At 43.9% G+C, this 14,567-nt stretch overlaps 1 protein-coding gene across 1 annotated transcript in view; it reads right to left on the bottom strand.

The window, feature by feature from the left end:
* Positions 1-8,924: 8,924 nt before the first annotated feature.
* Positions 8,925-14,567, bottom strand: part of SUCNR1 (succinate receptor 1) — a 7,449-nt gene continuing 1,806 nt past the window's right edge. The window contains exon 2 of the mRNA XM_010019033.1: positions 8,925-9,939. Coding sequence (XP_010017335.1) covers positions 8,925-9,939 — 1,015 coding nt within the window. The remainder of the gene's footprint in view (positions 9,940-14,567) is intronic.

Raw genomic sequence — 14,567 nt, 5'->3', positions numbered from 1 at the left:
TTGAATGAATAAAAAGTACACTCGTGCATTTTTCAGACCCCTACTCTGATGCGTGTGTTTGGGGCCAATTACTATTTCCCTCAACAGGCAGGTCCTGCTGCTGCAGCTCCTTCCCCTAAAAACAGGCGTCTCCTGGAAAGCAACTCTCCCTCTTTCAGACTGATATGTCAGGCACCTTGAAACTTGTGCATTTGATTGGGAAAGCAGCCGGTGATGCAAAGAGCTGTGCTCTGAGCCCCACAAAGTTGAGAGTGTGCAATGCTGCAATGCGACCCCTTGTTGTACCCAGCACTGCTGATCACAAGGAACATTTATTTTTAGATTGCTTACCGCCACTAAAACATACTTGGACTGGCTTCAGTCTGACTCACACTGAATTCCTGTTCTTCTGGAGGCCAAATTTTCTGTCCCCACCAAAAATGGGGGAAGACAAAACAAAATGAAACCAAATAAACCCCAGCTGGACCTGAACCAAAACCCAGTGCACAAATGTCCAGCCTGTACTGGTACTGCATTCCAAGAGGGGCATGAGATGGCTGGAATGGCACAGGAAGGCACTCTGGCTGGTGCTAGTGTTGGTCCATGCCCGCAGCCCATCACACACACCCCTTGCCTGTGCCCTGGCTCAGCGCTGCTTAGCCCAGCCTGGGTGAAATACAGCCCTCTGGAGAGGTTATGAGTTGTTTTGTTTTTTTAATTTCACTCTGTCTGTATACTACTTAGGAATAGAAGAATTCAGCAGAGAGGAGCATGTGCACATAACTTTAACAGTTTTTTTATCTTAATGCCACCTGGGCCATGCAAAACAAAGCCAAAAGCCTGCGAGGGGTGACAGAGCTGGAAGCATCATGACACCCAGGGCTGGGGGAATATTGCTATTACCTTGGAATGGTTTTACAGAATTATGCATTTTGCCTGTGAAGTGAGATGTGACCGGTTCATGCAAAGGCCCTGCCCGTTGAAAGCAAAACAGATATATCTGCATAGAGTAATTCCAGAGAGAAGAAAAGAGTCCTCTTGGATATTAGCTGTTTGGGAAAGAAAATTTAATGTTTTACTAGCTGGATGCTACAGATTGTTTATTCATTTTCAAGATAATTTCTGTAAGGAATCCTTTTTTATCACATTTTTACTATTTTTAAGACCAGAAACACCATAGTAAAATATGTAACGGACAGAATTTTCACTAGTTAGTTTAGGGAAATGGAAGTAGATGGGGATTTTAGAGGCTACCACTAAATCAAAGGTACAAACCAGGACTATCTCAGAAGGCGAAAGAGACCAAAATCCAGCAGGTCTTAAAATCACCCAAGTTATCTAGGTTCTGTATAAGAGCTCCCAAGCTAAATAGAGTGGTTTTTATGAAGTCTAAGAGAAGAAAAGGGTAGGTGCACTGCAGCAGCATTAGAAATCAGAGCAGTGAGCTAAAGAGAGCCAAGGCAATAGCAGAGAGGAGTATGCTGCTGCTGCTGCTGTGATATTCACCTTAGGCTAGGCAATGCCAGGAGCTGCAAATGTCACAATTTTGAATTGTGATTTGAAGGGATAAAATTAATTTATGCTAACCAATATCATCTAATCAGGTTAAAACCAGACTCAGAAATAGGGTTACTAAGAGATTATTAAACTTCATTTTTTCTCTTTGCCTTTGCTTTAAGCCCCCACAAGCTGCCGCAGTGCTGCCTCTCAGTCATGACATAGCATGGAGGCCTTGGGTGTGGGTTTTATATGACCAAGTTTGAGCTGGAGCATAGGCTCATACTTAGACCTGGCTCCCGTAAAAGCATGTGCAAAGCTATGACCTCTGGTGCATTGCAAAGGGTTTCTTACTCTGTGGCTTTACTTTATATCTGCAGTTTAATATGATCGTTTCCATCTCTTCCCTACTCCAAGGTTTTCTAACAGTAGTGATGTTTATTATATGAATGCCCTCTGCTAAATTTTCTTTCTAGAAGGAAGTAGTCTGTACTGATTGATATTTATAATTCAGTATCTTCTTCCAAATTTTCCTTCTAGAAGGAACTAGTCTGTACTGGTTGGTATTTATAATTCAGTATCTTCTTCCAAATTTTCCTTCTAGAAGGAACTAGTCTGTACTGGTTGGTATTTATAATTCATTGTCTTCTTCCATTCTGAACAGATTGGGTTTAAAATTTAATTGTATAAATAACACGGATTTTTATTTTGGCTATTTATCTTTTTATCTGTTTTATTCTAATTCTGCACATAAATTGAAATCAGACTTGCCATTCACAGTTACTGGATATACTGGTCTGACCTTGCAGATGTCTGCCTTGAGCAGGAGGAAGTTGGATTAGATGATGGATCTCCTGCAGTCCCTTATACCCTGAGTTATCCTATCATTCTATGATATTACATATATTTATATTATTAAATAGAAATATTTAATATTTCTGGGATTAAATAACAGCTGGTCTTGGAATAAATAGTCACTAAATCTAAGTTCCTCATGCTACATCTTAGGTGGCCCATGAGTCCAGAGTACAGCACCTGCTGTGAAGACACTGAAAAGAGGGAAACCTTGAAAATAACAATACAAGACATAAACCAACTGTCACCACAGTGGAATTTTGGCAAAAATATGTGAAATAATGTCTGCCATGAGAAATCTCAGAAGATGTTTGTTTTACATACTGCCTGGATCTCTAAGTGCTGCAAACCTGTGTAATAGGTAGTGCTGTGAAAGACAGGTTTTGAAAGCATTGGGATTTATAATCCTGAGCCTCAAAATGATTTTAGAGATTTCAGCTCACTGTTTGTAAAGGCAAATGTTGCCTGCTGATGATTCTGTTATAGCTGAGACAGCCGCCTTCCAGCTGGACACGAGGTTACCTGTGCCAATATTTCTGTGCCAGTATTAACCTTTGGGGTGCTTAAAAAAGAGGAGCCCAGCTCAACCCTTGACCAACCGGTCATGCATGCAAGGAGTGGTAAGGTGCTGAGCGTCCTGAGGAAGGTGCAGGCTCTGGGGCTTGTCCTTGTCTTTGGGAAAGAAGTGAGTGCTTAGGGTGTTGTTTGCTTAGTCAGGGCATGCAAATATTTCTACCTTCTCATTCTGGTGCTCCAAATCCCACTCATTTGTGGGAACCAAAGGCAGGTTTTGGGTTGGATTTGCAGGACGTGGGTCCAGAGAGGCAATGAGGGGCACCGAGCCCGTGCCCAGCTAAGCCTGGCCATGCTCACCTCACAGCCCTCAGACCCCATGCTGGAGCAGCAGTGCTCACCCCTGCTCCCCTGTTCGCATTTGATGCTATCGCTTCATGTGAATCTGTTGATGTGATTTTTTTTAGTATTCTTGCAGTTTAATTGCATAGAAACAAAAGAGATCTTAATGGCTGCCAACCAGCTCCTGCTTAAGTTAGAGCTATCTCAGTCCTTCAGAACTTCAGCTAAATGAGTGAATACATTTTCTAATTAGTTATCCTCTGTCTTATAAAATTTTATGTGCCATGATATGATCAGTACACATACTAGAGAAATAATAGCATCACTATTATTAAAAAAACAGTTGATACAATGTATGAGAGTTCTGTTAAGTAGTGTTTGGCTCTCAGATGCACAGACATGAGTTTATAACTTTGCACCTTTATATAATGGATATATGGTATACATTAACAGAAACAGCATATATTTAAAGATGATCATAGAATCATAGAATGGTTTGGGTTGGAAGGGACCTTAAAGATCATTCAGTTCCAATCCCCTGCCATGGGCAGGGACACCTTCCACTAGACCAGGTTGCTCAAAGCCCAGCCAAGCCTGGCCTTAAATAACTCCAGGGATGGGGCAGACACAGCTTCTCTGGGCAATGCATTCCAGTGCCTCACCACCCTCACAGGAAAGAACTTTTTAATATCTAATCTGAGTCTCCCCTTTATCAGTTTACAGCCATTCTGCTTTGTCCTGCCACTACAGGCGCTTGTAAAAAGTCCCTCTCCAGTTGTCTTTTTGGCCCCTTTAGGTACTACTCTAAGGTCTCCCCAGAGTTTTCTCTTCTCCAGACTGAACAACCCCAGCTGTCTCAGTCTGTACCTATAGGAGAGGAGTTCCAGCCCTCTGAGCATCTTTGTGGCCTCCTCTGGACTCACTCCAACAAGTCCATGCCCTTATGCTGGGGACCCAGAGCTGAATGCAGCACTGCAGGTAGGGTTTCACAAGAGCGGAGGAGAGGGGCAAGATCACCTCCTTCGGCCTGCTGGTCATGCTTCTTTTGGTGGAGCCCAGGATACAGTTGGCTTTCTAGGCTGCGAGTGCACACTGAAGCTGGCTCATGTTAAGCTTCTTGTAAATCAACACTGCCAAGTCCTTCTCCTCAGGGATGCTCTCAATCCAGTCTCTGCCCATCCTGTAGTTGTGCTTGGGATTGCTCTAACCCAGGTGCAGGACTTTGCACTTGGCCTTATTGAACTTCATGAGGTTTGCACTGGCCCACCTCTCGAGCCTGTAAGGTCCCTCTGGATCCCATCCCTTCCAACCAGTGTGTCGACTGTACCACACAGCTTGGTGTCATTAGCAAACTTGCTATTAAACAGTACCAGTCCCAATACTGGCCCCTGAAGAATGCCACTCATTGCGGGTCTCCACTTGGAATAAGCTGTTGACCACACCTCTTTAAGTGCAACCATCCAGCCAGTTACTTAGCCATCCAGTGGTGTATCTATCAAATCCATGCCTATCCAGCTTAGAGACAAGGATGTAATGAAGGACAATATCAAACATTTTGCACAAGTCTAGGTAGGTGACGTCATATGATTAATTGCTTGGTACCACGTCGATGGGGAATAGCCATGTTGGTAAATGTGACACCGGTGTGTACACAGGGAGGTATCCTTAGTGACTCAATGTACTTAATAAGGAGCAAATGACCCTGCTTACCTCAATGAACACTGCAAAACAAATAATTAAACATATTCATCCATAAGAACTGTCACTGCACATTGTTTACGAAATAAAATCACCTCCTGGCCATTGATCGATCACCTGGACATGGAATGCCACATGCTGTGCAGATGTGTCTGGTGGGGACAGGACAGTGGCATCATGGCTCCAGCCTTATCACAGGGCTTAGAGTGGCCTTGACCCAGCCTGGACACATCAGCAGAGCTGGACCCCAGCAGGACCAGGGCAGTGATCCTGGATGTTGCTGGATCAGCAGTGCCTTGTCTTCCGGCAAACCCTGCCTTGAGGAGAACATCTTAACCAAGACTTTCCATGTATCAAAGCAACCTGAGCTTCTGCGTGACTGTTTTCTGTGCTAAGAAAAGCAAACCAGTAAGTTTCTTCCTGATTTATACGAAGACCTTGGCGTCACTTCCGTGGCAGTAACAGAATTGCTGCTGTTGCATGCTGATGGGAAAACCAGACCTTGCTTTGGTAACATTGCAACAGGACTGTGTTCTTGTCCCTCAGCTCCTCAGCTGTGGTGGCTGTGCCTGCCTTGGAGCATCCTGTGCCCACCCCCAGGCTAGAATGAGCTGGAGTGAGCATCAGGCAGGGTCAGCTGTGCTCCTCCAACAAGCCTTGCCCTCCCGCATGCTCTGAAGGGGCAGAGATGTGTTCTCTAATGTCATTAAAAGTAGACCGTGGCTTACCATTCCAGATTCATACGGGCCTAATTAGATAGATTCTTTCAAATTGCCACTGCAGATGCTCCCAGGAGAGCTGCCAGTCTTCTTCTGCCCTTCCACACACACAGCTGCTGGGGGAGGCTGAGCTGCCAGCACTGCATGAGCTGACTATTGCACAAGCTATTTTCTGGAAAGTGGCTAGCAAATGGAGATTTATTTATCTTCTGCCTTCTCCTTCCTTCCTGCACTGTCTTCAGCATTGGCCTAAACAATCACCTGGCAGCCCCTTCTCCCTGCTTCCCTATTTGCAGCCAAGATGTGGAGGCTGAGCTGCCACTTGCACAATTTTGAGGTGTTGCCATCTCACTGTCATGTGGAGGAAAAAAGTGATGGCTAGTACCAGGAAACTGCCCTGTGACATCAAAAGATAAAGAAGAATATTTCCATACCCTATGAAGATAATGGCAATCACCAGAAGCAAAACACAGCCACTGAGAAGGAAATGCATGGGGCAAACTACCTGCAATGGGCATTGCCTCTGACAGGCCTGAGGTACTGGGAACCACGGTGAGCTTCTTGCCAAGAAGCCAGCTACATAAACCCAGAAACACTTCATGGATTGCAAATTGAACTGAGTGGGGTATTGCAGCATTAACAATATTCACCACTTTATTACCCCTATCTCATTGTTAACTCTGCTAGGTGACCAGAAGGTACAATCAGATGTGTCATAGGCATTGCATTTCATTTGGCAGATTCCTACGTGAAACACACTTAACAAATCAGGCTAACCACAAAATGCGTCTGTGTAAAAATGTAAAATTTCTCTTTTCACATTCTTTCTCAAGCCCAAGGTGGATGGCAGCAGTCAAAGCAAATAGTCAGATGTAGGAGCCGACAACCACAAATCTCTAATGTGGGAAAAAAATTCAGTACAAACAGTATGTCCAGGCAGAGTGTACGTGGCCTTTCCACTTCTATGGGACCGTGAACTTATTTAAAAAAAAAAAACACCAAAAAGTCCTCTCGTGCATCACATGAGCCCATTCACACAGAAAAGAAGCCACTGAGCTGATACAGGAAAGCCCTACATTGCTTTAGTTTCAGAAAATAAACACTTCTTTGAAAAATCCTGTTCTGTCCACTGCAAAAGGCTAAGAGGAGTCTACTGAAAGTGTTTCAGCTTAATGTTTATTACTGTATGGTACTTTTCCTGGAAGAAAATTCCTCTTGAGTGCGTTAGACACCAACTTTAATAAGGGAATATTTAACCTGCTTTTGGAAATTTTGCTCTTAGCTTCCTCTGTATTGGGATGAACATGTGCAGCATCACACCCAGCTGAATAGTTGCTTCTTGGTGCTACATACAGAGGTCCTTACAAAACCAGGAGGTATTTATAGTGCCTGCTGCAGCCTTATCTGCCCCAGGCCACACTGCCATAACACACATGGTGGATCTTTTTTCCACCACTGACAGAGAGCGATTTAGTGATTTATGTGTAAAGATTTGTTACAAAGCAGAGGGGAGAACATCAGGATTTACACACATTTCTTTCTGGTCAAAACTCTGGATGGCACTAGCCGACGCCCCCTCCCCACTGGCGCACGCTGGCTGCTGTTTCCATGCTCTTATCCTTGCTGTTTCAGCATATGAACTGCTGCCAGCAGACACGAACTGGTGGCTTTAGCTGGCAGCACTGCTGGGGGATGGGACCAACCCTCCCATGGCAAACTTCTCAGGGAACTGTGCTGGAGACACTCTTGTGATGCAACAGCAAAATCCTTCCTGCTGTATCACCAGTATCAGCAGCAGCAGCATTACCCTGAGCTCGGAGGAATCCCCATGGAACCTCCCATGGGTGCTTGGGCATAGCAACCGGCACCATCATGGAACCCCAGAGCAACACAGAAGTGGGTATTGCTGTGAGACACTTGCAGAGGGAAGTAGCTGCTTTAAATTGAGCCAAAGAAGTACTTTTGCTCAGAGACATTTAGGGTGTGACTGTTAACAGGAAAAAGGCTTCAATTCAATGGACATCAAAGAGAACAGCATATAAAACAAACCACTCAACACAAAGGAGTCTTCTTTTTTCTTTTCTTTTTTTTTTTTTTTTTAACAGGTTTTGGTCAAGCAGGTAGGTATCACTGACACGGTTAAGCGTGTTGCAGGTGAACAAACATGAAAAAGCAGAACTAAAGTTGGCTCTGATGAGACATGATGGGCAGTCCTTTCTCCATGCCCAAGGGAACAGGGAGCCCCTGGCAGCACTCACCTTGTGCTTCACCGTGGGCTCCTCCAGTGCCTGCTGGAACGCAGGGGAGGAGGGGGCTGCCTCTGCCCTGCCTGCACTGCTGCCCACACTCTGCCCAGCCCACTCTCTGCTCTCAACAGGTCCTTCCTCAGCCCAACCTTGTACAAGCTAATCCCTTCATCCATCTCTGCACCCTTCAAATTTGAAGTCAGGTCAGCCAATTGTGCAGGGATGTTAAGACAGATAACCGGCTCCTTATTAGCCTCATTTCATTATTGGAAACATTAATAAAGTTAGAAGTGCAAGGTCCAAATTCTGCTTCAAGCTATACATTCTGCTCAATAAATAAGTTTATACTTTGAAAAGTGACTGCAAAAATTATTGTTGTCCCAGTGATATATGAAGGCAAATTACAATTTAGAACTAAAATGATAGATTTTCTTATTTTCACTTCTGCAAGCTGAATCTAGGTTTAATATCAAAGTGTGAAAGAACCTGTCCACACACACATGCCTATGCTGTGCCAGAGCTTCCACTAAACGGTTGTAGGACCAGCAGCTGAATGTTACAGCTTTCTGAACTCCTCGCACTTGCTACAAACAAAAATAGCAACCTAGCCACTGCCTCCCTTCTGCAGTACTACCCAGCCCTTTGCATACCCTCCTTTTTTGCCACATCCGAGATGCCAACCCTTGCCAACTCAGCTGGAAATGTAAATTTTCCCAGTTATTTATTCTGAAAGGTAAACCTCCCAGGAGATGCAGAGTTTGCAAACATATTTTCTCTCTAAGAACTACCATGATGATCTTTTATTTACAGTATAAATAGGCCATAAGGTATTCTGCTATGAGAGCACTGTTTCCAGCTGTACTGATGTGAGTAAGCATCACTTCTCATTTGCTAGAGTCAGATTAGCAGAAGGAGGTCTCCTGACAAGTGCATTCAGAGAAACACAATCAGCTCACAAATGCTCTACAGCATAAAGTTATCTAAAAAAAAAGAAAGGCACTGTACATTGGTGAATGCTGTCCTTAAGAGAGTTTCCTCTCCGCTGTCTCCCATTACAAGAAGTCTCCTTATTTATTCATTTGCCAGTGGTTGTCAATCTGCTCAAGACCTGCCTTAGTTTTGCCATCAACATCTCTCTGAAGTGGTCCCCCATTAAGAAATAGAAAACAGGATTAACGGCACTATTTAAAAATGCAATAGGTCTTGTGATGACATAAACAGTGTTGATGACACCCTGCGTGCACACAGAGACATTCAAGGCTGGTATTCGGGAAGCAAGTCGGACATTGCGCATTACATGATAGGGAGTAAAGAGCAGTGAGAAGATAACCACTGTAAGGATGACTAAAGTGAGAGGTTTTTCAAGTGTCAGAAGAGAACTAAGTTGCTCGCTCCTGTTTTTAAGAAAAAGAACCATCTTCACACAGAAGCAACACATGATCAAGAGAGGGATAAGGAACCCAAAGACAGTCAGGAACATGCTATAGATGAGGCTTTTCACGGGATCTCCAGAGCTTGCATAATCAAGACATTTGTAATTATCAGCAGACATTGTAGCCTCCAGGAAATACATCAGTGGCAGCAGTTCCAGTATCACCCCGATCCATATGGCAGCGGACACAATTAAGGCCATTTTCCTTTTTTGTAGAAAATGTTCTCTGAAAGGGTATTTTATCAGCATGTATCGGTCAATGCTGATAAATGTGAGGAAAAGGATGCTACTGTACAGGTTTGCATGCAACAGGAATCTGTTGCTGTGGCACAAGGTGCTGTCCTTTATCCATTGATCTCTGGAGTAGTTGTTCACAAGGACTGGAAGAGTACACAGAAATAATAAATCTGATAATGATAAATTGAACAGGTAGATGTTGCAACTTTTCCAGTTTTTCAGGCAGAAAATATATCCAAACATAACAACGGTGTTTCCAGTGAAGCCTAAAATGAACTCAAGGCTGTACATGGCAGAAAGGTAATACTTTTCTAGGACTCTGTTCGTCATCAAACAGTCACCTGTCTCGTTCACGGCCTGGAAAGTCAAAAGGAAAAAAAAAACAACAAACAAAAAACCACCAGAAATTAGTAAAAGATCACTGGATAGTTATTTTAATATTGTTGCTGTAATAGGTGAAGATAGTATGTTATTTCCTTATAGCTTACATGGTAAGTAGATACTTGAACTTGATGAATATCAGTTCCGCACACAAGATTTCTATTTTCAGCTATTGACCAGAGTTACGAAGCAAGATGAAAACTTGCCCAAGCAAAACCTTGTGTGGGGAGTTTGAAGTAAGAGCATCACATGAAGACATCTGCCACAACATAGCAACTACCACTTGGCCAAATCCTCGGCAGTACCAGAAGCTGGGAAAGCGAAACTCTTCTCTCACCACTTGCTACAAAGTAGGGACCAGACCTACTGGTTTCTGCTCTGAGTCATTAAGTCACTTTGTGACTATAAGCAAATGCCTTACAAGTCCTGTCACAGACCTTGCTAGAAGTCATCTGCCTCTCTGTTACTCAACTCTGCTCCCGTGGTCTCCTCTTATCACTATCACTAACACTTATCACTAAAGCAGAAGTCCACTTTCAAGACTGATAAAAGATGAACTCATCATCAGCAAAACAGCCTCACTCTGGACAGCATTACCCGTAATTCATCAGCAAGTCAGGAGAAAATGCATTTAGCAAATTATTGAAGCATTCATCATGCACTTTGTACAGTTTTGCTGGTAACTAAGTACCAGAATGGCACAGAAAGCACTGAAGATAAAGCGTGTACCCTGTGCATCACAGCAGAGCACTTTCAAGCCATTCCTGCAGACATAGGCCATTTCTGCTCCTGGGGTTTTACAAGTCTCTTCTGTTTCCTACAAAATGCCTTTCAGGAAGGTTCAGTTATGACTGAATCCTTGTTGATTTGAAAGCAACTGTAGTCAAGGGGACAGCACAGTCAAGCTCAGGATAAAATGTCTTTGAAGCCAAATTCACAAAATTTAAGGCCCTTACGTTATTAGCTTTCTATGCAATGAGAGCACCATGCATGGTTTCTTGAATTGCAGCTCATCCCTTCTGCTAAGTCCTCAGCCTTTGTAGGATGGAGTGCCCCAAGCCCACCCCATAGAGCAGCCAGAGGAGGAGAAATTGTTCCCTGCAGGGACAACGTCAAACACTGGGTTGGCAAATGCATGGCTGTTCACAGGTGGGAGAGCTGCTGGCAGGACTGCCAGCACTGCCAGCATCACGGCCACCCCTCCTGAGCTGCTATTTCATTTTCTTTTTAGCTCCAGACAAAAAACTTCTCCTCCCAGCTTGAAAGCGAGTAGTGCAAGCAGTATTCTTTAAGGAGCAAAGCTTTCTAGGAAGCTGCACCAAGTGTGAGTTTGCCTGAGGACAAGGTTTGCTTTCTTTCTAAAGGTTGGTTAAAAAAAAATGCTTTCATGCTACAGGGAAAGAAACAGAACAGGATCTCAAGTGCTACCTCCTCTCCCCCCTCAGGCAAAGACACTGGCACCCACCTGCAGGGGAACTGCAAGATAAAGAAAGCTTTTAGCATCAGCCTTTGGTTAAAATACTAGCAAAACAATTAAAAAGCAGGGGAAAACAAAATGTTAGAAAAATGGGGTATAGATTAAAACTGAAATCAAGCCAAGTCTAAGCTCTGACAGAGCAGCAACATGACTGCCACAAAATCTACTAAAGACAGTCTCCACAAATCATGTAACTGTTTTAAGTATTTCCAAAGTTGTTCTGGTGTCTATAACTTGTTAAGAGGTCTCTGCTCTCAAAGCACTGTATTTTATTTTAAAGGTAGATCATGAAACAGAATAAAGTACAGCATATATGAAACTTTATAAAGTTACATTCACCAAATATCTCCACTTACACCATGTCCCAGAGGAGACAAAAAGGATACAGCCATGAAGGCTCACTCTTCTCAGATAAGCTCACATGCAGCATGTAGCCTAACCCTGGCTGCTCAGGCTCTTGAAAGGAAACTCATCATTTCAGTGAAATTTTATTTCTAGAAAACACTGCTCTAACATTAGCACTTAAAATACAAATAATATAAAATTACTGTATTGACAGATACATTGACTTTGGTAGTTGTTGGAAAAAGAGTGATGGATCGATTATAAAGAAAGTGGTCAAGGTAAAACAATTAAAGGGTTCATTCAAAATGGTCCTGCTAGAGGAACGGTGGATTCTTCCAGAGAGGCACCGACCAACAGCTGGCTCACAGGTACAAGGACACCTTACCATTCCCAGGGTTGGGCGCTGGCTCTCTATCAGCACTCCCCAGACATGCCTTGGCGAGAACGCTGTGGTCCCTGGAGCGCAGCACAGCACTGCTGTCTAACCTAGTTTGCATATGATTCAATCATTAATGAGTCAAGGCAAAGGAGAAATTTGTTTGGCTGAGCAGGACACAGAGGCAGTTTTCGTGGGAGGAAGGTACTGCAAAATATATGCTGAGTCAAGGAGAGAAGCAAACAAACACTTCCCCTTTGCAGAGACCTGTTTGGAAACTGCTCAGGGAGGACGGGTGGACACTGCAGCTCTGCTCTGTGCTGCAGGGGATGCAGTGTGCTGGGAGCAGCTGCCAAACCTTGGGTTCTGGTCAGCGATTTCTCACGAAACACTTGGGCCTGGACGACACGCAGATCTCTCATCAAGCCCCGGGCCAGCAGCCAGAGGCCCTCAGCTCACACCCTGCCAAGCCAGTGTGGTACAAAGCCCTTACCTTGTGCGGGCTGCAGCAGCCATCAAGGTGGGTATCTTCCCAGAGGTGTGAGGAGGGAGCAGGTGCTGCTCTTCATCCCATGTTTTGAGATACTCCCAGAGGCTTCAGGAAGGCAAAGCTTGTAGCTCATTCCTGATTACATCCAGTCTTCTTCAGCTATGGAAGAGTCTCTCCTATTAGTCTCAGAGATCAGTGCAACAGATGCAGCTGCTCAGTGACGTTCTGTAGTTAGCAAATCAATTAAACCAACATATATTAATTACATTAAAGCAGAGCGCTAAAATGTAGCACTTATTTTTCATATAGTTAACATCTTAGCACTTCAAAGATGCTGATTTATTCATCATTGCTATGCAATATTATCATGTTTTAACTTTGAGATGCTGCTATTGCAAAATGACTGCTCCATTGTGACTAGTGCACCTGAACCAGCTTACTTCAGCTTAAAAATTGCTTCTTAGTTTCAAGTTATACAGTGGTATTTTTATGCACAGTTTTGATTATTTTTTTACCTGGACTACTGTATTCCACTCTTCAGAAGCCACAGGGTACTCCATAAAAGATAAGGTTTCAGCTTGAGGCAAGGCATGCCCAGCCTGGAGGTCCTGGCTGAAAATGCCAACTGTTGCATGAGAAAATGAGGGTGCTGTAGTTTTCTTACATAGAAACTAGCAGGTGAGCAATCTCAGCAGTGTTTTGGGCAAAACGTGAGTTGGTGGCTGTGTGGCTGACACACACAAGATGTTCCCCATCTGGAATTTCCACTACTACAGGGCAGGCTTGAGTCCAGGGCTGATTTTAAAGAAAATGATGCACTGTGCAATGTAAACTTTCACATACTTCAATTTAATGTTTATTGCTGTGCAGAAGCATGCTCTAAGTGAGGTTTCAAGCCAAAAAGCTGCTGTGCGACCTGTCCCTATACGTTATGACTGAAGACAAAATGATCAGTCTTTCTTTCCTGGATCATGTAAGGAACAGAGCCCTTTTCAGCCTGCTGCAGGAAAAACAATTCACTCTGGATGAAGGCTGTGGGGCTGTATTTACAGTCTCTAGGCCTACTTTGCAGGGAAAATAAAATGCCAGCATTTGGGGGGCTTGTCAATTGCCATTTCAGTAAAGAAGCCCAACCTGCTTTATTCACCTGTTAATGGCAGCTTGCTCAGAATCACCAGCAGACACGAAACCAGCTACTGCTGCACGTGAGCAGATGGCCATGCATTTGCAGCACACACACATACGCTAACATCTAATTGATTCATCCAATCCAGCAAAACCAGGCCAATTGTGCAGTACTTAGATCGTATGTGGCATCTGGAACACAAAGTCAGTGCCAGCACTTGCCATGAGCTCATGAGTGGCTCCCGGCAACACTGTACATCCTTACAGCACTCATCCACTGCTGCATCCCTCACAGGGGACAAACAAACTGGAGATAAGTTTTGATGTTTTGAGCACATCTAAAAAAGCCATCCCCTGCTGGGTTAGCCCTTTGTACAGCCTGTGCACTTGAGGGCAAGGCTTCCTCAGGCAGGAGAGGAGCTACAGGGGTTGCAGCAGAAGCCCTGGTGACAGCAGGTGACAAGCCAGAATTGGCATGCCTCATCTTTAAAGCATGTATAAAAAGAGAAAGAAGCTACAGGTCATATGTAGATGGCTGCAGAATTGTCATGAGCTAGAAACAAGCTAAATAAAATAAACTGCTAAATGACATGTCAGCTTTCAGTCCCAAAAATTTTGAAAATAATCGGCACATGTGTGTATTCAGCATTAATTTGCCTTGGTGAATTATACAAGTGAATTATACAAGAGAGTGGTTTCTGAATTTTACCAGCCCAATGAAATTAAAATTTTAAAAAGATAAATTAGAAAACAAACAGATGCTGAAACTGCTCATTAGTTTAGCAGTGCTGAGGGCCATGCGGAGGCTTCCCATGGAGCAGCTGCCTGGTTTTACAAGTCCTATCATGGTAACGG

The sequence above is a fragment of the Nestor notabilis genome, unplaced genomic scaffold (genome assembly GCF_000696875.1).
Source record: "Nestor notabilis isolate BGI_N333 unplaced genomic scaffold, ASM69687v1 scaffold11537, whole genome shotgun sequence".
In the NCBI taxonomy this organism is placed as follows: Eukaryota; Metazoa; Chordata; class Aves; order Psittaciformes; family Psittacidae; genus Nestor; species Nestor notabilis.
The sequence above is the reverse complement of the archived record's forward strand: the minus strand, read 5'-3'. Positions and strand labels throughout refer to the sequence as shown.